Raw genomic sequence first — 27,748 nt, forward strand, 5'->3', positions numbered from 1 at the left:
AGCCGGGGAGGCAGTGGCGTAGTTTTGAGATCATTTTGAGATAAAAAAAAAATCTGGGATGAAAAGTCTGATAGTAACCATTGTCGATTGTCATAAAAACCCATCTGGTTCACTAATGTCCTTTAGGGAAGGAAATCTGCCATCCTTACCTAGTCTGGCCTACATGTGACTCCAGACCCACAGCAATGTGGTTGATTCTTAAATGCCTTCTGAACAAGGGGGCAACTAGGGATGGCCTAGTCAGCGACGCCCACATCCCACAAATAAACTTTTAAAAATCCCGTCAGTTCCACTCCCCCGCTCTTTCCTCGTAACGCTGCGTTCTCTTCTGCTTCCAGTATTTATCCAATTCTGTTTTGAAGGCTAAGATTGAATCTGTATCCATGCCTCTATCAGGTAGTGCATTAGAAATCTTAACCTTTCACTGCATAAGAAAGTTTTCCCTCATGCTGTCTCTGGTTCTCAATCATCTTCAATCTGTGCCCTCTCATTATCGCCCAATCAGCCACTTTATTTCCTTCATGCAAACCCTTCATGATTTTGGACACCTCTATCAAATCCACTCTGAGCTCTAAGGTGAATAATCCTAGATTCTTCAATCTTTCCACATAACTGTAACCCCTCATCCCTGGAACCACTCTGGTAAATCTCTTCAGCATCCTCTTCAAAACCTACACATCCTTTTTAAAATGTGGTTTTCAGAACTGGACACGATATGACACTTGGAGCTGAACCAATATTTTATATAGATTCAGCATAACCTCTTGGCTTTTGCACTCTGCCCCTCTGTCTATAAAGCCCAGGATTCCATATGCTTTATTACCTGTTTTGTCACCTTCAAAGGTTGATGCACAAAAAAAACCCAGGGCCAGGAATTTACGGCTCCTCCCGGGGAACTGAATAGAGATTTAAATGGCTCGCCCCATCCTCCAGGAGGGACAGACCGTGGTGGGGCTGTAAAACCCTGGCCCACGTATCTCTCCTCTTGCAACCCTTGTGACATTGTTCCATTTGTATTATCCCTCCTCATTCTTCCTACTGATACGTATCACCTCCCACTTTCCTGTGTTGAATTTCATTGAGCATGTGTGCCCCATTCCACCAGCCAATCCACACCCACTTGGAGTCTGATGCTGTCTTGCTCATGACTGATTTGAAGAGTGGACGGGTGAGAAACTGCGAGGCCACTGCCGGTGTCAGTGAAATGCGGATGACCAATCATTGTCAGCGGAGTGTGAGGGAAGAAACTGGAGAAGTGGGCAATAAATTATTCCTGTAATACCTTCACCTGACTCCCATTAGCAAGAGAATTTTCAAACTCTTCATTCAAAGACCATTCCGATGTTTTGGTACAAAAGCAACTTTTCTCAACTATAGTGAATTTGTTTCCTTCCTGCTTTATGTCCATTTCCAGGTTGTCCTTCATTACCATCTTCCTCTCTGCTTCAGGTAGACCTGAGAAATGTGAACACAAAACCATGAGTGACAGACAAAGGCTATTGTTCATATGAGGCAATCGGACTGTGAATTCAGCACACAGCCGATGATATTCAGTAACACAGGCAATACCTACAGTTGAATGGTGGCTGTCAGACCTGCTCAAACAGGAGCTGTTCTCATCGATCAGAAAAATACAGAATACAACAACAACTTGCATTATATAGTGCCTTAACACACTAAAACATTTCTAGCTCTTTCTACGATCACTATGAAGCTAAATATTGTTGTCTTTTTATAAAGATTGGGATTGGGTGAACACGTTGTGAATTTGTTTATTAAGACAAGGCACATGAGATAGATATACATGGGTAGAAAGCTAGAAGCCATGAGCAGCAGAGCTGTGTGTGCTGTGTTCTGCTCACAGGTCAAAGTGAAACCAAGACTGGGTCACATGACACACTTCCCTCCTAATGATGGCATGCCGCCATCCCTTAAAGGCGTATTGCAACAAATATAACAGTGAGCCATATAAGGAGATATCAGAACATGTGATCAAAAACTTGGTCAAAGGAGTAGTTTTTAAGGAGCGTCTGAAAGGACAAGTGGAAAGATTTAGGGAGGGAATTTCAGAGTTTAGGGTCTAGGAAACTGAAAACACAGCCACCAATGCTGGAGGGATTAAAAATCAGGGATGCACAAAAGGCCAGAATCGGAGGAGCACAGGACCTCAGGGGATAGTAGGACTGGTGGACGTTACATAGATAGGGAGGGGTGAGGCCATTAATGAAGGTCCAATTCCTTCTCTGTTCAGTAATCTTGACAAAAGACCAGTTTCCACCTGGGATCTGACATGACCCAATGCTAATTCTCCACCACGTCCTCTGACACCCTCAACCCTCCCATCAAATCCTCAGTGAGTCACCAATTCCCTCAGTTCGATATCGGGAAGACTGGCTTTAATTTCCAACGCTGACTTCATGCCCTGATTATATCACACTTTCCAGTTATTCTCGCAGGTTTAACAACAGCTTGCACCTTTAACAAAATAAAACACCCCAAGATGCCTCTGAATCACAAGGTTCTGGGTTTAATTCCCATTCCAGAGCCTGATCACAAAAAGCTATGCTGACACTTCAGTGCAGCACTGAGGGAGTGCTGCACTGTAGAAGGTGCTGTCTTTTGGATGAGTCGTTAAACTAAGGCCTCGTTTGCCCACTTGGGTGGATGTGAAAGATCTCATGGCACTATTTTGAAGAAGAGCAGGGGTGTTCCCCCTGGTGTCCTGGCCAGTATTTAGCCCTCAATCAACATCACAAAAAGCAGACTATCTGGTCATTATCACATTGCTGTTTGTGGGAGCTTGCTGTGCGCAAATTGGCTCTCATGTTTCCTGCATTCTAACAGCGACTACACTTCAAAAACACTTCCTTGGCTGAAAAACGCTTGATACGTCTCATGGTTGTGAAAAGTGCTACAAAAATATGAGTCTTTTTTTAAAGCTGTTTCACAGGAACATAACCTCCAAAGTGTAGAGAGAGGTAGAGAAGTGGAGACATCTGGAGGGATTTGCAGAGCTTAGGACCGAGGCGGCTGGAGGCAGAGCACCAATGGTGGGGCACAGGAAGTCAGGGATGTGCAAACTGTCAGGGCTGGAGGAGGAGAAAGTTCTTGGAGGGTTGTAGGGTGATTACAGAGACAGAGAGCATGAGGCCATGGGGGGTGGGGGGGTTGGTGGGGGGATTTGAATATGAGGGTGAGAAATTTAAATTTAAGATTTTGGTGAACTGGGAGCCAATGTAGATCAGCGAACACAAGGTTAATGGATGAACAGGACTTGGTTTGAGTTAGGATACAGGCAGTAGAGTTTTGGACGAGCTTAGGTTTACTGAGGGCAGAAAGTAGATGCTGGCCAGGAGAGTATAGTTGAGTCTAGAGGTATCAAGGGCATGAATGAGGCAACAAATAAGCTGAGCCTGAAGCAAAGATGTGCAATGTCATGGAGGTGTAAGTAGGTAGTCTAGGTGATGGAGAGACTTTGGGGTTGGAAGAACAACTCAGGGTCTATTGGATGCTAAGGTTGCAAATACTGTGGTTCAGCCTCAGGCAATGGTCAGATGGAATTTTTGGCTAGGGAATGAGCATTGGGTTTGTGGGGGGTGTGTGGGGGATGGAGGGGCGGAGGTGTGGGGGCTATGGGTGGTCAAAAACAATGGTTTCACCTTTACCAATGTTTCATTGGAAAAATTGTGGATCATCCAGTACTGGATATTGGACAATGGAGGGGTTGAGAGGGGCAGTGTTTAGGCAGATCTGGGTATTGTCAGTGTACATGTGGAACCTCACATTGTGTTTTTGGATAATATTGCCGAGGGGCAGCATATGGATGAAAAATATGACCCAATCAAGGATAGATCCAGTCACCGCAAACTGATGCAGCGTTGTTTGCAGTTTCCAGTTCAAGGTTTTTTTTCTGCTGTGACCAGTCATCAAATTGTAAAACAGAATATTTAATGCAAAGATAACTATAATCAGTGTTTCTGCTCAATTCCAAATAAGAGATCCAGTCATTGCACTCCCCACCCTCCCCGGAATTCAGCGTTTGGCTGTCTAACCCGGCAGGCCCAATCCTTCCCTCCTGTCTTTCTATGACTGGCGCCATCTTTGATGCAGGCAGCTGTCTGGGCATCACTGACTTTGATGCCACAGACACTTTAACTACATGTGTGGAAAGTGGACCCTCTCCAGTTGTAACGTCACCCAACTCAGGTTTCATGTACAGGGACACTCAGGTCCTTCTGAGTGCCAATGTCTCCCTGTCTCTCATCACTTAATAAGTCTTTCACTTTTCTATCCTTCCTACCAAAGGGGACAATTCCTCACATTATACTTCATCTGCCATCTTCTTGCCCATTCAGTTAGGTTGTCCATTCCTTTTGCAGTCTCTTTGTGTCCATCTCACAGCTTACTTTTCCACCTAGCTTTATATCATAAGCAAAATTAGATCTATTAGACTGGTCCCTTCATCTTATTCATTGATATAGATTATAAATAGTTAAACCTCAAACATTGAACTGCCAACCTGAAAATGACTTGTTTATTCATCATCTCTGTTTTCTGTCCCTTAAACAATCCTCAACCTATGTTTAATAAACTACAATAAACCCCATAAGTCCTCAATTTGTGTAACCACATCTTGTGTGACACCTTACTGAATACCTTTTGAAAATCCAGACACACTAATTATTTCTTTAAATGTTTGCCATTGTTTATCTACCTCCAGCACACTTTTGAACCTAATTTTCCAATCTACCTTACTCAAGTCACATCTTGTTTCTACAAAGTTGGCTTTATTTAAATTCAAGACTCTTAACTCCATCATCCCAAGCTCAATATGAAATCTCATAGTATTATGATCACTCTTGCCCAGAAGAGCCTTCACCATAAGATTACTAATTAACTCTGTCTCATTGCAGAGTACTAGTTCTAAAGTAACCTGTTCCCTAGTTGATTCCTCAATATATTGTTCGAGAAACTTTCCCAAATGCATTCCATGAACTCACGCCCCCAAACAACTTTTGCCAATTTGTTTTTTGCCAATCAATATGAAAGTCTCCCTTGATCACTACCTTACTCTTGTTAAATTATTCTCTAATTTCTTGATTCATACTCTAAACAACATTATGATTATTGTTAGGCAACCTATAAACTGCTCCCACTGGTGCGCTTTGTTCTTCCTTAGTTCTATCCATATTGATTCGACATCCTGAGGTTTTGGATTAAGAACGCTGTTTCTCTCTCTGCCTCAATCCCATTTTTATTACCAGAGATACCCCACCTCCTGTTATATTATGTAATGGTTTTCGAAATTTAAGTACCCTGGAATATTTAGTTCACGACGTTTGCAAACCTGGGTGGGGCTGGGGGAGGGGGTGGATTTTCTCAGGTGCCTGCAGAACAGTTGGAGGGGGGTGGGGATGGGTGGTGGTGTGGGGGTTAGTACTAACAAAATTACAAAACATGCCCATGGACAGGTGCATTAACATTTTCCAATCTCCTCCTGTTTTTCTCAAAGGCAGCTTGTGTGTGGAGCCGGCGACTCGCCCAACAACAATGGGAAATCATTTGAAATTGTTAATGATTCAATTGTCAGCCATTGGTCAAAGGAATTTTAGCAGCATTGTATAAGACCCTCACAATATCTGCAAATTGTCAACAAACAGGAGGCAAGTGCACAGCTGGACATTGGAGCAGGATGAAAATACCATGCAAACTGAATGTTAAAAAGGAGAAAGGACAAGTCTGACGTCATCTGCAGGCAGAGGCTGGCTACTGGAGGTCACTGTCCCAGACCGTGCTGTTGGTCACTGATAGAGCTGCTGGAGTTCACTGTTCCAGACCCCGTGCTGCTGGTCACTGTTAGAGCTGCTGGAGGTCACTGTCCTAGACCCCGTGCTGCTGGTCACTATTAGAGCTGCTGGAGGTCACTGTCCCAGACCCCGTGCTGCTGGTCACTGTTAGAGCTGCTGGAGGTCACTGTCCCAGACCCTGTGCTGCTGGTCACTGTTAGAGCTGCTGGAGGTCACTGTCCCAGACCCCGTGCTGCTGGTCACTGTTAGAGCTGCTGGAGGTCACTGTCCCAGACTGTGTTGCTGGTCACTGTTAGAGCTGCTGGAGGTCACTGTCCCGGACCCGGTGCTGCTGGTCACTGTTAGAGCTGCTGGAGGTCACTGTCCTGGACCCTGTGCTGCTGGTCACTGTTAGAGCTGCTGGAGGTCACTGTCCCGGACCCCGTGCTGCTGGTCACTGTTAGAGCTGCTGGAGGTCACTGTCCCGGACCCTGTGCTGCTGGTCACTGTTAGAGCTGCTGGAGGTCACTGTCCTAGACCCCGTGCTGCTGGTCACTGTTAGGGCTGCTGGAGGTGACTGTCCCAGACCCCGTGCTGCTGGTCACTGTTAGAGCTGCTGGAGGTCACTGTCCCAGACTGTGCTGCTGGTCACTGTTAGAGCTGCTGGAGGTCATTGTCCCGGACCCCGTGCTGCTGGTCACTGTTAGAGATGCTGGAGGTCACTGTCCCAGACCGTGTTGCTGGTCACTGTTAGAGCTGCTGGAGGTCACTGTCCCGGACCCCGTGCTGCTGGTCACTGTTAGAGCTGCTGGAGGTCACTGTCTCGGACCCCGTGCTGCTGGTCACTGTTAGAGCTGCTGGAGGTCACTGTCCCGGACCCTGTGCTGCTGGTCACTGTTAGAGCTGCTGGAGGTCACTGTCCTGGACCCTGTGCTGCTGGTCACTGTTAGAGCTGCTGGAGGTCACTGTCCCGGACCCCGTGCTGCTGGTCACTGTTAGAGCTGCTGGAGGTCACTGTCCCGGACCCTGTGCTGCTGGTCACTGTTAGAGCTGCTGGAGGTCGCTGTCCTAGACCCCGTGCTGCTGGTCACTGTTAGAGCTGCTGGAGGTGACTGTCCCAGACACCGTGCTGCTGGTCACTGTTAGAGCTGCTGGAGGTCACTGTCCCAGACTGTGCTGCTGGTCACTGTTAGAGCTGCTGGAGGTCATTGTCCCAGACCCCGTGCTGCTGGTCACTGTTAGAGCTGCTGGAGGTCACTGTCCCAGACCGTGTTGCTGGTCACTGTTAGAGCTGCTGGAGGTCACTGTCCCGGACCCCGTGCTGCTGGTCACTGTTAGAGCTGCTGGAGGTCACTGTCTCGGACCCCGTGCTGCTGGTCACTGTTAGAGCTGCTGGAGGTCACTGTCCCAGACCCCGTGCTGCTGGTCACTGTTAGAGCTGCTGGAGGTCACTGTCCCAGACCCCGTACTGCTGGTCACTGTTAGAGCTGCTGGAGGTCACTGTCCCAGACCCCGTGCTGCTGGTCACTTTTAGAGCTGCTGGAGGTCACTGTCCCAGACCCCGTGCTGCTGGTCACTGTTAGAGCTGCTGGAGGTCACTGTCCCAGACTCCGTGCTGCTGGTCACTGTTAGAGCTGCTGGAGGTCACTGTCCCGGACCGTGCTGCTGGTCACTGTTAGAGCTGCTGGAGGTCACTGTCCCAGACCCCGTGCTGCTGGTCACTGTTAGAGCTGCTGGAGGTCACTGTCCCAGACTGTGCTGCTGGTCACTGTTAGAGCTGCTGGAGGTCACTGTCCTAGACTCCGTGCTGCTGGTCACTGTTACAGCTGCTGGAGGTCACTGTCCCAGACTGTGTTGCTCGTCACTGTTAGAGCTGCTGGAGGTCACTGTCCCAGACTGTGTTGCTGGTCACTATTAGAGCTGCTGGAGGTCACTGTCCCAGACCCCGTGATGTTGGTCACTGTTAGAGCTGCTGGAGGTCACTGTCCCTGACCCCGTGCTGCTGGTCACTGTTAGAGCTGCTGGAGGTCACTGTCCCGGACCCTGTGCTGCTGGTCACTGTTAGAGCTGCTGGAGGTCACTGTCCCAGACCCCGTGCTGCTGGTCACTGTTAGAGCTGCTGGAGGTCACTGTCCCAGACTGTGCTGCTGGTCACTGTTAGAGCTGCTGGAGGTCACTGTCCCAGACTGTGCTGCTGGTCACTGTTAGAGATGCTGGAGGTCACTGTCCTAGACCTCGTGCTGCTGGTCACTGATAGAGCTGCTGGAGGTCACTGTCCTAGACCCCGTGCTGCTGGTCACTGTTAGAGCTGCTGGAGGTCACTGTTCCAGACCCCGTGCTGCTGGTCACTGTTAGAGCTGCTGGAGGTCACTGTCCCGGACCCCGTGCTGCTGGTCACTGTTAGAGCTGCTGGAGGTCACTGTCTCGGACCCTGTGCTGCTGGTCACTGTTAGAGCTGCTGGAGGTCACTGTCCTAGACCCCGTGCTGCTGGTCACTGTTAGAGCTGCTGGAGGTCACTGTCCCAGACCCCGTGCTGCTGGTCACTGTTAGAGCTGCTGGAGGTCACTGTCCCAGGCCTCGTGCTGCTGGTCACTGTTAGAGCTGCTGGTGCTCACTGTCCCAGACCCCGTGCTGCTGGTCACTGTTAGAGCTGCTGGAGGTCACTGTCCCAGACCCCGTGCTGCTGGTCACTGTTAGAGCTGCTGGAGGTCACTGTCCCAGACCCCGTGCTGCTGGTCACTGTTAGAGCTGCTGGAGGTCACTGTCCCGGACCGTGCTGCTGGTCACTGTTAGAGCTGCTGGAGGTCACTGTCCCAGACCCCGTGCTGCTGGTCACTGTTAGAGCTGCTGGAGGTCACTGTCCCAGACTGTGCTGCTGGTCACTGTTAGAGCTGCTGGAGGTCACTGTCCTAGACCCCGTGCTGCTGGTCACTGTTACAGCTGCTGGAAGTCACTGTCCCTGACCCCGTGCTGCTGGTCACTGTTAGAGCTGCTGGAGGTCACTGTCCCAGACCGTGTTGCTGGTCACTGTTAGAGCTGCTGGAGGTCACTGTCACGGACCCCGTGCTGCTGGTCACTGTTAGAGCTGCTGGAGGTCACTGTCTCGGACCCTGTGCTGCTGGTCACTGTTAGAGCTGCTGGAGGTCACTGTCCCAGACCCCGTGCTGCTGGTCACTGTTAGAGCTGCTGGAGGTCACTGTCCCAGACCCCGTGCTGCTGGTCACTGTTAGAGCTGCTGGAGGTCACTGTCCCAGACCCCGTGCTGCTGGTGACTGTTAGAGCTGCTGGAGGTCACTGTCCCAGACCCCGTGCTGCTGGTCACTGTTAGAGCTGCTGCAGGTCACTGTCCCAGACCCTGTGCTGCTGGTCACTGTTAGAGCTGCTGTAGGTCACTGTCCCAGACCCCGTGCTGCTGGTCACTGTTAGAGCTGCTGGAGGTCACTGTCCCGGACCGTGCTGCTGGTCACTGTTAGAGCTGCTGGAGGTCACTGTCCCTGACCCCGTGCTTCTGGTCACTGTTAGAGCTGCTGGAGGTCACTGTCCCAGACTGTGCTGCTGGTCACTGTTAGAGCTGCTGGAGGTCACTGTCCTAGACCCCGTGCTGCTGGTCACTGTTACAGCTGCTGGAGGTCACTGTCCCAGACTGTGTTGCTGGTCACTGTTAGAGCTGCTGGAGGTCACTGTTCCAGACTGTGTTACTGGTCACTATTAGAGCTGCTGGAGGTCACTGTCCCTGACCCTGTGCTGCTGGTCACTGTTAGAGCTGCTGGAGGTCAGTGTCCCTGACCTCGTGCTGCTGGTCACTGTTAGGGCTGCTGGAGGTCACTGTCCCGGACCGTGCTGCTGGTCGCTGTTAAAGCTGCTGGAGGTCACTGTCCCAGACCCCGTGCTGTTGGTCACTGTTAGAGCTGCTGGAGTTCACTGTTCCAGACCCCGTGCTGCTGGTCACTGTTAGAGCTGCTTGAGGTCACTGTCCCTGACCCCGTGCTGCTGGTCACTGTTAGAGCTGCTGGATGTCACTGTCCCAGACCCCGTGCTGCTGGTCACTGTTAGAGCTGCTGGAGGTCACTGTCCCAGACCCCGTGCTGCTAGTCACTGTTAGAGCTGCTGGAGGTCACTGTCCCTGACCTCGTGCTGCTGGTCACTGTTAGAGCTGCTGGAGGTCACTGTCCCAGACCCCGTGCTGCTGGTCACTGTTAGAGCTGCTGGAGGTCACTGTCCCAGACTGTGTTGCTGGTCACTGTTATAGCTGCTGGAGGTCACTGTCCTAGACCTCGTGCTGCTGGTCACTGTTAGATCTGCTGGAGGTCACGGTCCCAGACCCTGTGCTGCTGGTCACTGTTAGAGCTGCTGGAGGTCACTGTCCCAGACTGTGCTGCTGGTCACTGTTAGAGCTGCTGGAGGTCACTGTCCCAGACCCCGTGCTGCTGGTCACTGTTAGAGCTGCTGGAGGTCACTGTCCCTGACCCTGTGCTGCTGGTCACTGTTAGAGCTGCTGGAGGTCACTGTCCCTGACCTCGTGCTGCTGGTCACTGTTAGAGCTGCTGGAGGTCACTGTCCCGGACCGTGCTGCTGGTCGCTGTTAAAGCTGCTGGAGGTCACTGTCCCAGACCCCATGCTGTTGGTCACTGTTAGAGCTGCTGGAGTTCACTGTTCCAGACCCCGTGCTGCTGGTCACTGTTAGAGCTGCTGGAGGTCACTGTCCCTGACCCCGTGCTGCTGGTCACTGTTAGAGCTGCTGGAGTTCACTGTCCCAGACTGTGCTGCTGGTCACTGTTAGAGCTGCTGGAGGTCACTGTCCTAGACCCCGTGCTGCTGGTCACTGTTAGAGCTGCTGGAGGTCACTGTCCCAGACCCCGTGCTGCTGGTCACTGTTAGAGCTGCTGGAGGTCACTGTCCCTGACCCCGTGCTGCTGGTCACTGTTAGAGCTGCTGGAGGTCACTGTCCCAGACCCCGTGCTGCTGGTCACTGTTACAGCTGCTGGAGGTCACTGTCCCAGACCCCGTGCTGCTGGTCACTGTTAGAGCTGCTGGAGGTCACTGTCCCAGACTGTGTTGCTGGTCACTGTTAGAGCTGCTGGAGGTCACTGTCCTAGACCTCGTGCTGCTGGTCACTGTTAGATCTGCTGGAGGTCACTGTCCCAGACCCTGTGCTGCTGGTCACTGTTAGAGCTGCTGGAGGTCACTGTCCCAGACCCTGTGCGGCTGGTCACTGTTAGAGCTGCTGGAGGTCACTGTCCCAGACTGTGCTGCTGGTCATTGTTAGAGCTGCTGGAGGTCACTGTCCCAGACCCCGTGCTGCTGGTCACTGTTAGAGCTGCTGGAGGTCACTGTCCCTGACCCTGTGCTGCTGGTCACTGTTAGAGCTGCTGGAGGTCACTGTCCCAGACCCCGTGCTGCTGGTCACTGTTAGAGCTGCTGGAGGTCATTGTCCCTGACCTCGTGCTGCTGGTCACTGTTAGAGCTGCTGGAGGTCACTGTCCCAGACCCCGTGCTGCTGGTCACTGTTAGAGCTGCTGGAGGTCACTGTCCCAGACTGTGCTGCTGGTCACTGTTAGAGCTGCTGGATGTCACTGTCCCAGACTGTGCTGCTGGTCACTGTTAGAGATGCTGGAGGTCACTGTCCTAGACCTCGTGCTGCTGGTCACTGATAGAGCTGCTGGAGGTCACTGTCCTAGACCTCGTGCTGCTGGTCACTGTTAGAGCTGCTGAAAGTCACTGTCCCAGACCGTGTTGCTGGTCACTGTTAGAGCTGCTGGAGGTCACTGTCCCGGACCCCGTGCTGCTGGTCACTGTTAGAGCTGCTGGAGGTCACTGTCTCGGACCCTGTGCTGCTGTTCACTGTTAGAGCTGCTGGAGGTCACTGTCCTAGACCCCGTGCTGCTGGTCACTGTTAGAGCTGCTGGAGGTCACTGTCCCAGACCCCGTGCTGCTGGTCACTGTTAGAGCTGCTGGAGGTCACTGTCCCAGACCCCGTGCTGCTGGTCACTGTTAGAGCTGCTGGAGGTCACTGTCCCAGACTGTGTTGCTGGTCACTATTAGAGCTGCTGGAGGTCACTGTCCCTGACCTCGTGCTGCTGGTCACTGTTAGGGCTGCTGGAGGTCACTGTCCCGGACCGTGCTGCTGGTCACTGTTAAAGCTGCTGGAGGTCACTGTCCCAGACCCCGTGCTGTTGGTCACTGTTAGAGCTGCTGGAGTTCACTGTTCCAGACCCCGTGCTGCTGGTCACTGTTAGAGCTGCTGGAGGTCACTGTCCCAGACCCCGTGCTGTTGGTCACTGTTAGAGCTGCTGGAGGTCACTGTCCCAGACCCCGTGCTGCTGGTCACTGTGAGAGCTGCTGGAGTTCACTGTCCCTGACCCCGTGCTGCTGGTCACTGTTAGAGCAGCTGGAGGTCACTGTCCCAGACCCCGTGCTGCTGGTCACTGTTAGAGCTGCTGGAGGTCACTGTCCTAGACCTCGTGCTGCTGGTCACTGTTAGAGCTGCTGGAGGTCACTGTCCCAGACCCCGTGCTGCTGGTCACTGTTAGAGCTGCTGGAGGTCACTGTCCCAGACTGTGCTGCTGGTCACTGTTAGAGCTGCTGGAGGTCACTGTCCCAGACTGTGCTGCTGGTCACTGTTAGAGATGCTGGAGGTCACTGTCCTAGACCTCGTGCTGCTGGTCACTGATAGAGCTGCTGGAGGTCACTGTCCTAGACCTCGTGCTGCTGGTCACTGTTAGAGCTGCTGGAAGTCACTGTCCTAGACCCTGTGCTGCTGGTCACTGTTAGATCTGCTGGAGGTCACTGTCCCTGACCCCGTGCTGCTGGTCACTGTTAGAGCTGCTGGAGGTCACTGTCCCAGACCCTGTGCTGCTGGTCACTGTTAGAGCTGCTGGAGGTCACTGTCCCAGACTGTGCTGCTGGTCACTGTTAGAGCTGCTGGAAGTCACTGTCCTAGACCCCGTGCTGCTGGTCACTGTTAGAGCTGCTGGAGGTCACTGTCCCAGACCCCGTGCTGCTGGTCACTGTTAGAGCTGCTGGAGGTCACTGTCCTAGACCCTGTGCTGCTGGTCACTGTTAGAGCTGCTGGAGGTCACTGTCCCAGACCCCGTGCTGCTGGTCACTGTTAGAGCTGCTGGAGGTCACTGTCCTAGACCCGTGCTGCTGGTCACTGTTAGAGCTGCTGGAGGTCACTGTCCCAGACCCCGTGCTGCTGGTCACTGTTAGAGCTGCTGGAAACAGCTGTACAGATTCAGAATTGAAGGTGCCTCAATTTTAATAAGTGACATTGCAAGCTTCAGCTCCTTGGTTCAGTCATGTTTTTGAGCTCAAACCCACTTATATCTATTGGTGCCATTAAATCAACAGCCTTGTTACAAATACTTTGTGCCTTCACATATATTGCCTTTAATTTTACCCTGTTGTTATTATTGCTTGATGTGACCTGAGGTACTCATACACCATTAGCTTTGTTATACGTTCTGGGCACGATTTTCCCTTTTGGGTTAAGGTGCTTAATTGGGGGAAGGCTAATTATAACAATATTAGGCAGGAACTGAGGAATCTAGACTGGAGGCGGATGTTTGAGGGCAAATCAACAACTGACATGTTGGGGGCTTTCAAACGTCAGTTGATAAGAATTCAGGACCAGCATGTTCCTGCTAGGATGAAGGATAAGCATGGCAAGTTTCAGGAACCTTGGAAACTGAAGGATATTATGAGATTAGTCAAAAAGAAAAGGGAAGCATTCGTAAGGGCTGGAAGGCTGGGAACAGATGAAGCCTGTGGAGAATATAAAGAACGTAGGAAGAAACTTAAGTAAGGAATCAGGAGGGCTAAAAGGGGTCATGAAAAGTCATTGGCAACCAGGATTAAGGAAAATCCCAAGGCCTTTTGTACATATGTAAAAAGCAAGAGGGTAGCCAGGGAAAGGGTAGGCCCACTCAGGGACAGAGGTGGGAATCTGTGTGTGGAGCCAGAAGAAATGGGAGAGATACTAAATGAGTACTTCTCATCAGTATCCACCAAAGAGAAGGAAGCGGTCAATTTGTCTAGGGAAGAGTGTGTAGATAGCTTGGATCATGTTGAGATCAAAAAAGAGGAGGTGTTAGGCATCTTGAAGAATATTAAGGTGGATAAGTCCCCAGGGCCAGATGGGATCTACCCCAGAGTACTGAGGGAGGCAAGGGAGGAGATTGCTGGGGCCTTGACAGAAATCTTTGTATCCTCACTGGCTATGGGTGAGGTCCCAGAGGACTGGAGAATGGCCAATGTTGTTCCATTGTTTAAGAAGGGTAGCAGGGATAATCCAGGAAATTACAGGCCGGTGAGCCTTACGTCAGTGGTAGGGAAATTATTGGAGAAGATTCTTCGTGACAGGATTTACTGCCATTTGGAAGCAAATGGGTGTATTAGTGAGAGGCAGCATGGTTTTGTGAAGGGGAGGTCATGTCTCACTAACTTGGTCAAGTTTTTCGAGGAAGTGACAAAGATGATCGATGATGGAAGGGCAGTGGATGTTATATACATGGATTTCAGTAAGACTTTGACAAGGTTCCTCATGGCAGACTGGTACAGAAGGTAAAGTCGCACAGGATCAGAGGTGAGCTGGCAGGATGGATACAGAATTGGCTTGGTCATAGAAGACAGAGGGTAACAGTGGAAGGGTGCTTTTGTGAATGGAGAGCTGTGACTAGTTGAGTTCCGCACTGATCAGTGCTGGGACCTTTGCTGTTTGTGGTATACGTAAATGATTTGGAGGAAAATGTAACTGGGCTAATTAGTAAATTTGCAGACGACACCAAGGTTGGAGGAGTTGCAGGTAGTGAAAAGGATTGTCAAAGGATACAACGGGATATAGATCGGTTGGAGACTTGGGCGGAGAAATGGCAGATGGAGTTTAATCCGGACAAATGCGAGGTAATGCATTTTGGAAGGTCTAATACAGGCAGGAATTACACAGTAAATGGCAGAACCCTTAAGTGCATCGATGGGCAGAGTGATCTGGGTGTATAGGTCCACAGGTCACTGAAAGTGGCAACGCAGGTGGATAAGGTAGTCAGGAAGGCATATGGCATGCTTGCCTTCATTGGCAAGGGTATTGAGTATAAAAGCTGGGAAGTCATGCTGCAGCTGTATAGAACCTTGGTTAGGCCACACCTGGAATATTGCGTGCAATTCTGGTCATCACATTACCAGAAGGATATGGAGGCATTGGAGAGGGTGCAGAGGAGGTTTACCAGGATGCTGCCTGGACTGGAGGTTATTAGCTATGAGGAGAGGTTGGAGAAACTCGGATTGTTCTCACTAGAGCGATGGAGATTGAGGGGCGACTTGATAGAAGTTTACAAAATTATGAGTGGCCTGGACAGAGTAGATAGTCAGAAGCTTTTTCCCATGGTGAAAGAGTCAATTACTAGGGGACATAGATTTAAGGTGAGAGGAGAAAACTATAAAGGTGATGTGCGGGGCAAGTTTTTTACGCAGAGGGTAGTGAGTGTCTGGAATTCGCTGCCAGAGGAGGTGGTGGAAGCTGGTACGATAGTGGTGTTTAAGAGCAGCTTGACAAATACATGAATAGGATGGGAATAGAGGGATATGGACCCCGGAAGTGCAAAATGTTTTAGCTGATGGGCAATGATCAGCGCAGGTTTGGAGGGCTGAAGGGCCTGTTCCTGTGCTGTACTTTTCTTTGTTCTTTGTTCTTTGTTCAAATTGGGATGTGTGAGTTGGGCCATTTCCTGACATTGCGATCCTGAGATCTGGAGGCCAGACCATTCAGCTGGAATTTTTGACTTCCAGTGTTGAGGGCAGGATGGAGTTGGTGCCGATGCTTCTCGATACAGGTCTGAGGCAGGAAGTTCTGCCCCCATTTACTGGGACGTTGGTTTTTAGGCCCCCTTGCCCATACCTCTCACCCCCTCACCTCCCCACGGCCCCTCCATGCCCCTCATGCATGGTCTATGCCCCCATGCCCCTGAACATCATCCTTGACCCCCTTGCCCTCTCCATACCCCATGCCCAAGCCATGCCCTGTTCATTCCCCAATGCATCCTCCATACCACTCCTAGTATCCACCATGTACAGATCTCATGAGCCATTTAATAACACTGGGAAGTCTTTGAAAACCTCAGGAAATAAAAAAAATAATTAGCCATTCACAATCTAGTTGAATAAACACTCTGTCATCTCAAGTGTTCATTAATCTATCAAAATAAACAAACAGCAGTTCAAAAACCTCTTCAAAACATTGCATTTGTTGAAATGAACTGTCAAATGTGATGAAGGGATATGTCAGGAGAAATTCAGTGGCAGATATTTAAAGGGGTATTTCAGAATAAACAGAATAATTGCATTCCAGTGGGAAAGAAAAATTTCAAGGGGAGGACCCACCATCCATCGTTAACTAAAAAAGTTAAAGACAGTATCAAACCCAAAGGAAAAGCATATACTTATGCTAAGACGTGGGTGGTAGGTCAGAAGATTGGACAGAGTCTCAAGAATAGCAAAGGATGACAAAAAGATTAATAAGGAGGTTAAAATTAGAGAATGAGGAAAAGCTAGCTAGTAATATAAAGACGATAGAAAGAGTTTCTATAGATATTTAAATAAGAAAAGAATTAACAAAGTGAGTGTTTGTGCTATAGAAAGTGAATTTGGGGAATTAATAATGGAAAGTAAGGAGATAACAGATGAATTGAACATATATTTTGCATCAGTCTTCACTATAGAGGATACATGTAACATCCCAGAGGCAGCTGTAAATCAGGAAAAGGAAGGGAGGGATGGAGGGACCCTCAGCAGCACATCCCTGCTTTTAGATTCTATAAAATATTCCTCTCGAAATAAATGCCAACATTGCATTTGTCTTCCTAACTACCGACTCAACCTTCAAGTTAACCTTAAAAGAATCCTGGACTAGGACTCCCAAGTCCCTTTGCACTCCAGATTTCTGAATTCTCTCCCCATTTAGAAAATAGTCTATACCTCTATTCTTCCTACCAAAGTGCATGACCTCACACTTCCCCACGTTGTATTCCATCTGCCACTTCTTTGCCCATTCTCCTAACCTGTCTAAATCCTTCTGCAGCCTCCCCGCCTCCTCAATACTACCTGTCCCTCCACCTATCTTTGTATCATCTGCAAACTTAGCCAGGATGCCCTCAGTTCCTTTATCTAGATCATTAATGTATAAAGTGAAAAGTTGTGGTCCCAACACTGACCCCTGCGGAACACCACTAGTCACCGGCCGCCATCCTGAGAAGGAGCCCCTTACCCCCACTCTCTACCTCCTGCCAGACAGCCAATCTTCTATCCATGCTAGTACCTTGCCTCTAACACCATGGGCTCTTATCTTACTGAGCACCTCCTGTGCAACACCTTGTCAAAGGCCTTCTGGAAGTCCAAGTAGATAACATCCATTGGCTCTCCTTTGTCTAACCTACTCATTACTTCCTCAAAGAATTCTAACAGATTTGTCAGGCATGACCTCCCCTTGATGAAACCATGCTGACTTTGCCCGATTTTGCCATGCACTTCCAAGTATTCTGAATTCTCATCCTTAATAATGGACTCTAAAATCTTACCAACGATCGAGGTCAGGCTAATTGGCCTGTAATTTCCCGTCTTTTGCCTCACTCCCTTCTTAAACAGGGAGTTACATTAGCGATTTTCCAGTCCTCTGGGACCCTCCCTGACTCCAGTGATTCCTGAAAGATCACCACTAACGCCTCCACTATCCCTTCAGCTATCTCCTTCAGAACTCTGGGGTGTAATCCATCTGATGCAGGTGATTTATCCACCTTTAGACTTTTCAGTTTTCCTAGCACTTTCTCCTTGGTAATGGCCACCATACTCACCTCTGCCCCCCCTGACTCTCTTGAACGTTGGGGATGTTACTCGTGTCTTCCACCGTGAAGACTGAAACCAAGTTCCTATTCAGTTCCTCCACCATTTCTTTGTTCCCCACTACTACTTCTCCAGCATCATTTTCCAGCAGTCAAATGTCCACTTTTGTCTCTCTCTTACCCTTTATATATCTAAAAAAACTCTTGCAATCTTCTTTTATATTACTGGCTAGTTTACTCTCATATTTAATCTTCTCCCTCCTTATTTCTTTTTTAGTTGTCCTCTGTTGGTCTTTGTAGGCTTCCCAATCCCCCGGTTTCCCACTGCTCTTCACCACATTGTATGCTTTCTCTTTAGCTTTTATGCTGTCCCTGAGTTCTCTTGTCAGCCATGGTTGCCTCGTCCTCCCTTTAGCATGCTTCTTCTTCCTAGGGATGAATTTTTTGCTGTGTCTCCCAAATTATTCCCAGAAACTCCTGCCATTGCTGTTCCACTGTCTTTCCTGCTAGGCTCATCTCCCAGTCAATTCTGACCAGCTCCTCCCTCATGTCTCTGTAGTTGCCTTTATTCAACTGTAATACCGTTACATCTGATTCCAGCTTTTTCCTCTCAAATTACAGGGTAAATTCTATCATATTATGGTCACTTCCTCCTAAGGGTTCCTTCACCTTAAGCCCCCTGATCAAATCTGCCTCATTACACATCACTGAATCTAGAATTGCCTGTTCCCTAGTGGGCTCCACCACAAGCTGCTCCAAAAAGCCACCTCGTAGACATTCCACAAATTCCTTTTCTTGGGATCCACTGCCAACCTGATTTTCCCAGTCTACCTGCATATTGAAATCCCCCATGATTGCTGTAACCTTGCCTTTCTTACACGCCTTTTCTACCTCCTGGTGTATCTTGTGTCCCACATCCTGACTACTGTTCGGAGGCCTGTACATAACTCCCATTATGGTTTTTTTACCTTTGTGGTTCCTCAACTCTACCCACACAGATTCTACATCATCTGACCCTACGTCATTTCTTGCTATCAATTTAATTTAATTTCTTACTAACAAAGCAACCCCACCCTCTCTGCCAACCTGCCTATCTTTTCGATAGGATGTATATCCTTGGATATTTAGCTCCCAGTCCTGATCCCCTTGCAGCCATGTCTCCAATGATGCCCACCACATCATACCTGCCAATTTCAATCTGCGCCACAAGCTCATTTACCTTATTTTGTACACTGCGTGCATTCAGAAACAACACCTTCGTCCTGTATTTCCCATCCCCTCTCTCATTGTTGTCCCTTTACCTGATGTGCTTGAAGTTAGATTCCTAGCCATTTCCAAACACTCTGTCCTATTCTGTGTTCTGGAGATCTTAATAGCCTCTCCTGGGCTCTCCTTTCTTTTCAGTTTTTTCATAATTTTCCATGAAGTTGAATCCACCCCCCACAAGCTAACCTGCTGCTTTGTTTCCCATTAGTCATACTTCTTGGAGTTTTACCCTTCCCTCCCTCCCACTTTCTAGTTTAAAGTACTGTTGACCACCCTATTTACCCTTTTTGCTAGAACATTGGTCCCAGATCGGTTCAGGTGGAGACTGTCCCAACAGTACAGATCCCTCCTCTTCCAATATTGATGCCAGTGCCTCATGAAATGGAACCCCTCTTTCCCGCACCACTCCTTTAGCCATGTGTTTACTTCCCTTATTCTCACGTCCCTATTCCAATTTGCACGTGGCTTGGGTAGTAATCCGGAGATTATAACCCTTGAGGACCTGTTCTTTAATTTAGTTCCTAGTTCCTGATAAACAGGTCCTCTTTCCTAGTTGTACCTATGTTATTTGTCCCAACATGGACCACAACAACTGGATCCTCCCCCTCCCTCTCCAATATCCTTTCAAGCCGGTCAGAGATGTCCCTCACCCTGGCACTGGGCAGGCAACATACCATGTGGGACTCTCAATCCTGCTTACAAAGGAAGCTATCAATTCCCCTAATTATAGAATCCCCTACAACTACCACTTGTCTTTTTGCTCCCCCTCTTGAATGGCCTCCTGTGCCACGGTGCCGTGGTCAGCTGGCTCATCCTCCCTACAGCCCTGTTCCTCATCCACACAGGGAGCAAGTAACTTGTACCTGTTGGACAAGGTCAAGAGCTGAGGCTCCTCTGTTCCTGAACACAGGATCCCTCTATCTGCCTCACTTGCAGTCACACCCAGCTGACCCTGACCACTGACCGAACTTGAGGTACTTAATCTACCGGGTGTGACCGCCTCGTGATACAAAGTGTCCAGGTAACTCTCCCCCTCCCAGATGTGCCACAGCGTCCGGAGCTCGGACTCCAGCTCATCAATTCTGAGCCGGAATTCCTCCAGCAACCAACACTTGCTGCAGATGTGGTCACTGCGGCTTGCAATGGGATCTGCCAGCTCCCACATCATACAGCTACAGCACATTACCCGCCCACCCATCTCGACTTAGGTAATTAATTTATTAATTAGCTTTGCAGTGTTTTTTTTTCAAATTTGGTGCAGATTTCCTACTAACCAATCAGGTCACAGCTTTCCTGTGACGTCACTATTTCAGTTTTATCCTGTGTCTCCGTCGCTCTCTTCGCGCTCTTTTATCCCATTTAGCACGGTGGTAGCACCTCACAACACAATGGAGGGTATCCTCTGTGCAACTGTGAGGTGGCCACTCCTACTGATAATGTCATGGACAGATGCATCTGTGACAGGCAGCTTGGTGAGGTTGAGGGCAAGTATGTTTTTCCCTCTTGTTGGTTCCCTCACCACCTGCCGCAGTCCAGCAGCTATGTCATTTAGGACTCGGCCAGCTCAGTCAGTAGTAGTGCTACTGAACCACTCTTGGTGATGGACATTGAAGTCCCCCACCCAGAGTACATTCTGTGCTCTTGCTACCCTCAGTACTTCCTCCAAGTGATGTTCAACATGGAGGAGCACTGATTCATCAGCTGAGGGAGGGTGGTACATGGTAATCAGCAGGAGGTTCCTTGCCCATGTTTGACCTGATGCCATGAGATTTCATGGGGACCAGAGTCAATGTTGAGGACTCCCAGAGCAACTCCCTCCCGACTGTATCCCACTGTGTCACCACCTCTGCTCAGCCTGTCCTGTCGGTGGAACAGGACATGCACAGGGATGGTGATGGTGGAGTCTGGGAGATTATCTGTATGATTCCGTGAGGATGACTATGTCAGGCTGTTGCTTGACTAGTCTGTGAGACAGCTCTCTCAATTTTGGCACTCGCCCCTGGATGTTAGTAGGGATGACTCTGCAGGGTCAGCAGGGCTGAGTTTGCCATTGTCATTTCCAGTGCCTAGGTTGATGCCGAGTGGTCCGTTTGTTTCATTCCTTTTTTGAGGCTTTGTAGCAGTTTGATACAACTGAGAGGCTTGCTAGGTCGTTTAAGAGTCAACCACATTGCTGTGGGTCTAGAGTCACATGTAAGCCAGACCAGGTAAGGATGGCAGATTTCCTTCCCTAAAGGACTTCAGTGAGCCAAATGGGTTTTTACAACAATCAACAATGGTTTCATGGGCATCATTAGATTTTTAATTCCAATTTTTTTTATTTAATTAAAATTCCACCATCTGCCATGCTGGGATTCAAACCCAGGTCCCCAGAGCTTTACTCTGGGGTTCTGGGTTATTAGTCCAGTGACACTACCACTCCGCCATTGCGCCCCCCCCCCCCCCCCCCCCCCCCCACAATATTGGGGGTATTTGAAAGAGTCACAAGTGTTGTGGGTAAAGGAGAACTGGTGGATGTACTGTACCTAGATTTCCAGAAGGTATTTGATAAAGTGCCACATCAAAGGTTATTGTGAAAAATAAAAGCTCTTGGTGTAGGGAATAACATATTGGCATGGATAGAAGATTGGATAGCTAATATGAGACAGAGGGTAGCCATAAATGGGTCTTTTCCTGGTTGATGAAATGTGATGAGGCTGTGACACAGGGATCAGTGTTGGGGCCTCAACTTTTTACAATTTATATAAATGATTTGGATGAAGAGACTGAAGATATGGTCCCTAAATTTGCTGATGACACAAAGATAGGTAGGAAAGTCCATTGTGAAGAGGATGTAAGGAGGCTACAAGAGGACATAGATAGGTTAAGCGAGTGGGCAAAGATCTGGCAAATGGAGCATAATGTGGGCAAATGTGAAATTGTCCATTTTGGCAGGAAAAATAAAAAAGAAGGATACTATCTAAATGGTGAGAGATTGCAGAGCTCTGAGGTGCAGAGGGACCTGGGTGTCCTAGTGCATGAATCACAAAAATCTAGTGTGCAAGTACAGCAAGTAATTAGGAAAGCTAATAGAATGTTATCATTTATTGTGAGGGGAATTAAATACAAAAGTAGGGAGTTTATGCTTCAGTTGTACAGGCTGCTGGTGAGACCACATCTGGAGTATTGTGTACAGTGCTGGCCTCCTTATTTAAAGAAATAATGCATTGGAAACAGTTCAGAGAAGGTTTACTGGACTAATACCAGGAATGGTTGGGTTGTCTTATGAGGAAAGGTTGGACAGACTAGGCTTGTATCCACTGGAGTTTAGAAGAGTAAGAGGTGACTTGATTGAAACCTTTAAGGTCCTGAGGGGTCTTGACAGGGTGCATGCAGAGAGGATGTTTCTGCTTGTGGGAGAATCTAGAACGGGGGGGGTCACTGTTTAAAAATAAGGGGTCGCTCATTCAAGACAGAGTTGAGGAGAAATTTTTTCTCTTAGAGGGTGGTGAGTGTTTGGAACTCTGGGAAAAATCTTCCCCCCGTTGCTGGGGAAGTGCGGGAGCGGGCAGGGGTGGGCCCACCTCCAATCGGCACCCCCGATCAGGAGAGCACCGCCATTTTACATGGGCGGGCCAATTAAGGCCCTATGTGTTCCCTGTGCAGGCGGGGGGGTTGATTCCCTCAGCTGGGAGTGCGCTGTTTCACACACGCGCGCAAAAGAGCACGCAGATCTCCCTGAGGCTAAGTGCTGCCTCAAGGAGATCGGCTTGGAATTAAAGTTTGTAATACAACTGATAAAAAAATTTCCCTGCCATGTCCCCTCATGTGACACTGTCACATGATTTGGGACATGTCTATAACTTTTACTGAAACCTTTAATAAAAATTTAAATACCCTCATAAAACTTCATCCCGCCTGTGGATGAGGTTTCATGCTTTTTCTGAAGCCCACTAGGGCTCCCGGCCTGCCCGCTGACCCTAAGGTTGGACGGGCAGGTCCATTAATGACTTTAATTAGTTTTTTAATGGCCTCAATAGGCCGTTGACAGGTGCTCAGCTGACTTGGCTGCGCTCCTGCCGACCTGAAAATGGAAACAACGTAGGGTAAAGTCGGGAGTTCCACCTGACGTCATCCCGCATAATTTTACGTGTCGGTGAGTGAGCCCCACCCCTGTTCTCCGACCGGAAGACTTTCCTTAAAAGATGGTGGAAGCAGAGTCCTTGAATATTTTTAAGGCAGTGCTAGACAGATTCTTGATTAACAAAGGGGTGAAAAGTTACCGGGGGTAGGCAGGACTGTGGGATGGAGGTTACAATCAAATCAACCATGATATTATTGAATGGTGGAGCAGGCTCCAAGGGCCAAGTGGCCCCACTCCTGCTCCTCATTCGTATGTTTCTTTGTTTTTCATATGTTCATAAAACTACGAATCAAACAAAACACACCGTCCTCTCTAAGGCTGTGTCAACAGCTCCTGCTGAGATAATCCATTCAATACCATGGAGTCTTTGAATTTGCCTGACCTGATATCTAGCCACCTACTCCTTTTTTGTCCAAGGTTCAATGGAGTTTTAATCAAAGAAGCCTGACATCTGTTCAGTTTCTTCAAGTCTCAAAAGAACTTTGGATGTTAGATCAATGTAAACCATAATGTCCAGATGAACCATTTAAATCATATTACCAGTACTGTTGAGTTCAGATGAGAACTTTATCCAATGGAGAAAGGGCTGTAATGCATGTGAACACTTACACAAGGCTGATCAAATTAATAGTCATTTATCTTTTAAGGACAGAGCCCTATGATCAATCACTGCATTGAAAACATAATTAAATTGCCATACAGTATTATATTATGACATTTGAAGTTGGCAAGTACTTTAAAACTTACCTGCAAAAAAGTTCCCAACTCCACAGCAGGCTTCCCCCAAGGTTCATGAACTGACTTATTAGGCGTGGCTCCCATAGCCTTCAGGAACCTAACACCTCAAAGTAAATACCGATATCATGGAAAATTACATCTGCAGCAGGCATTTAAGTTGTGATCCTCACATCACTTTCCATGAGTATGGATCACAATCCAATATGCTTTCTGTCCAGTGGAAAATGGTGTCCATTGGGAATGGCTTGGTAAGATTAAAATTACGATCCCCATGCCTCCAGTTTGAGCCACACGATGTGGGTTTGCCCAGCGTTGGGAGGGGAAAATCTAGCCTTCCACCTCTTTCTGATACACATGTGGCAATCCTCATTGAGATGGGGATGTTCTGTAACTACCCGTTAATTAACCTCAGATTAACACACCCATTAACATTCGATCGAATTTCTCTTAAGGTCAACAACGACTGACTTACCCAAGGCAATGAGGAACGCTTCAAAATTATCATTTTCGAACACCTTCCAAACTCCATCAAAAGCCATGGCTAAACGTATAGAGGAGCAATGACTTTCTGAAGCTGACCTGGTGAGAGAAATTAGAGATGTGTTTGGGAAGCTCAGATCCAACTCGCAGAGACAGAGTCATAGAAATTTATAGCACAGAAGGTGATCATTCAGCCTGTCGGGTCTGTACTAGGTCTTTGAAAGAGCACTTGCATCTGGTCCTACTTTGTTGCTTCTTGTTTGTAACTCTGTAAGATCCTCAACCTTACATGTGTGTCCAATTCCCTTCCAAAATCATTTGTGGAATCAGATTCCACCACATTTTCAGACTGAGCGCTCCAGATCCCAACAACTGTGAGTGAAAAAACATATTCGTATCTCCTCCCCTCTGGAACTCAGTTGTCTTAAATCCACGAACTCTGGTTGAGTTGATTGATTGAACCCGCTTGACTGAGGGAATACATCCTCTCTATTATCTCAGAACCTCTCATTATCTTGAAAACCCTCAACATGTCACCTCTTAACCTCCTCTGTTTTAAGAACGTTCTAACATTTCCAACCTCTCCTCATAACTGAAGCTCCTCATCTCTGGTAATGTCCTGGTAAGTCTCCTCTGTACCCTTTCTAAGGCCTTTACATCTTTCCAGGAGTGTGGTGCCCAGAACTGTCCACAGAGCTTCAGCTAAGGCCTAACCAGCAATCCTTTTATTATCAGTTGAAAAAGGATTCAGGATGGACTGTTGCAGAATTTCTTTCAAAGTCAGGGGTTTAGTTAGCCGTGTTGTGAAACCTAAGAAAGTTGATAGGTTTTACAGTCTGAAGTTAAATGGCTTCCTTTGATGTTGTCGTCACTCACTCCATTGTCATTGGGATTTGACATTTCAATGTCCACTGCACCTCACATTGCCATTCTACTTCATTTCATGAACAGTAACAATTGTCTTTTATTATCACCTAAGTCACGAGTCGCTGATGTGTTTGAGGACATGAGGTTGGCAATGGAATGTGAACTGTTAATTGTCAGTGGCTGTGATCTGTACTGAGAAGTCTAACCCAGTTGTGTTTACTGCTCAAGTTGTCTCAGGAGAAAAAGCTCGAAGGTTCCAATTGGGTTTAATCGTGCTTTACAATTCTAACATTTTTAAGAGCCTTTCACAGAATGAGAAATTTCTATGACACTCTTGCTGAGGAATTGCAGAGGCCATTGGGAGGTATGACTGTTGTAGCTCAGATTTCTATAAATTCAGAGGTTTTGCAATCAGAAACAGCTTGTGGAAGGAACATGGGAATGGGAGCAGGCCATTCAGCCCCTCAAGTCTATTCTGTCTTTCAATTAATGGGTGGTCTGTACCACAACTACCTTAGTCTCATTTGCCTTGATACCCACAGCCAACAAAGATCAAAGGATCCATATGCGTTTCTGGCTTTGAGTATTGACATGTTAGAGAAAGCTCTTGTATTTTATAGTGCCTTTCACAACTTTGGGGGTTCACAAAGGGCTTTACAGCCAGTTTTGAAATGTAGTTGCCATTGGCAAAAGCACTAAAAACAGAAAATGCTGGAAAAACGCAGCCGGTCTGACAGCATCTGTGGAGAGAGAAACAGAGTTAACGTTTCAAGTCGACATGACTCCTTCAGAGCTAAAGAGAAGTCAGGAAATGCAGTCGCTAATTGGTGCAAAGCATATTCTCTCCAATAATGAGTAGATAATCTGCTTTAGTGACATTGAGGGATAAATATTGGCTCCAGCAATGCTCCAGAATAGGCTGTCAACTAGACACAGCCTTGAGTGATCAAGAACTCAGCAGCAATCCCTGGTGAGGACTGATCCTCCAATGTGATTTTTGATCAGCCATAAGAGGCACCAGATATAACAACAATTCACATGCATTTTCTTAATGAGTCCTTCCCTGCACAACTGGGAAGGACAAGCAATGCAGCCAGTTACAGAAATGTTTGAGGAAAATATAGAATAACCAGAAGACAGTAGGATGTCTTAGTAATTTGACAAAGGATGTCTCTGCGTATAGCAGAGAGACCCTGAAAAGGTTAGATGGGCTCTACTTTGAGGCACTTATAGCTCAGGTTGACATTGATGTGGTTTTTACCAGGGCAAAGGAATCCTGCACTGGGAAAACTGATTGGATGCTATGTTTTCAATAATTGGTGTGAATTCCTCAATGGAGTAGGAGGTGCTGAGTTTCTGCACCTCAGACTGGGAGGTCCAGCTCCATTGGTGCAGAGAAAAGCCAATTCAGAGATAGGATAGTTCCTGGTACCCAGTCCAATGGTTCTGATGAGAACTATATATCATACTCATAGCTTGTAACGTCTGTACAGTTAATACAGCAAATAATCTGAAATGATAAACATAAACTGAAAGAAAGGCCGTGATCAAATGTATGATTTACACAAAGTGAAGATAATGGAGGGTGAGGACGGTCTGAGGCAATCTGAGTGATCAGCGAATCAGCTGCTAGCTTTACACTGAACCTCACTTCCTCTTAACTGAAGGCAGTCGGACACGGTGCAAAATGGACATCCTCATTCACTACCACCCTAGAACAATCTGAGCCCCTGTGACACTAATTTCTGCAATATCTTTTAGCATGGATGGGAGAGGTCTGGAAGGTTATGGACTAGGTGCAGGTCACTGGGATTAGCGGAATAATATTTTGGCACAGACTAGAAGGACCAAATGGCCTGTTTTCTGTGCTGTAGTGTTCTATGGTTCTATGGTTCTATGCCCTTAGAACCATCAGTGTTGATTTCTGTCTTTGCCACCCTGACATCATCAAGCATTACCCAGGTAAATAAGCAGAACTGAAAACCTGGCACATCCTTTGCTGAATCTCCCACTATCCTTTTTAAGGGAATTAATCGCATCATCACCCTATGAATCCCCTTCATCAGATTTTCCTTTCTGTGCTCCCCTCTTCTCGGTACCATGCCCTAAGAGGGCTTTGGTGATCATAGTCTTCCAATCAATTGGTCCACGATTATGTTTGGCAAAGCAATGCAGTGGTTTGCTGTTGCCTCTGGCAGAAAGGCTGACCAGCAAACTCTCCCAATCTTCCTGCCTGTCATCAGGTGTGTTGGAAAGATTGTTTACAGGCGGATAATCAACTTGTGTGGCCATCAAACCCTGATGTGGGACTTGAACCTGAGTGAGGGACATTACTGCTGCTCCACAAGACCTCCCATGATGGATGAAGACTCTAGCCAGCAGTGTCTGGTCAGACATATGTAAGATTTATTCCTTACAGATTCCTTGTTTCCTTCACACAATAGAGACTAAGGGAAAATTGAAGTTCAGAGAGGATAAAAAGGTCCTTTCCTCTTATGCAGAAGAAATCTATCTCAAGATTAATTTAACAAGCAATAGTTAACAAAGGGTTAATAGTTTAAAAAACATGACAAAGACACTGATCCTAAATCTTTTTTACAGTAAATTACTAACGGCGGGAATCAGGTGTTGTGGAACAGAACTTAAAATTAAGGCCTGA

At 48.0% G+C, this 27,748-nt stretch overlaps 1 protein-coding gene across 2 annotated transcripts in view; it reads right to left on the minus strand.

Annotated features, from left to right (window-relative positions):
• LOC121270932 (fatty acid-binding protein, intestinal-like) overlaps positions 1-27,748 on the minus strand; it is a 175,550-nt gene that overhangs the window by 141,919 nt on the left and 5,883 nt on the right. For both annotated transcript variants that reach the window (XM_041176555.1, XM_041176556.1), the window contains exons 2-3: positions 24,215-24,321; positions 1,283-1,455 (exon numbers count right to left, since the gene is read on the minus strand). In XM_041176555.1, coding sequence (XP_041032489.1) covers positions 1,283-1,455; positions 24,215-24,281 — 240 coding nt within the window. In that variant the 5' untranslated portion in view covers positions 24,282-24,321. The remainder of the gene's footprint in view (positions 1-1,282; positions 1,456-24,214; positions 24,322-27,748) is intronic.

The sequence above is a fragment of the Carcharodon carcharias genome, chromosome 28 (assembly GCF_017639515.1).
Source record: "Carcharodon carcharias isolate sCarCar2 chromosome 28, sCarCar2.pri, whole genome shotgun sequence".
NCBI classification, from domain to species: domain Eukaryota; kingdom Metazoa; phylum Chordata; class Chondrichthyes; order Lamniformes; family Lamnidae; genus Carcharodon; species Carcharodon carcharias.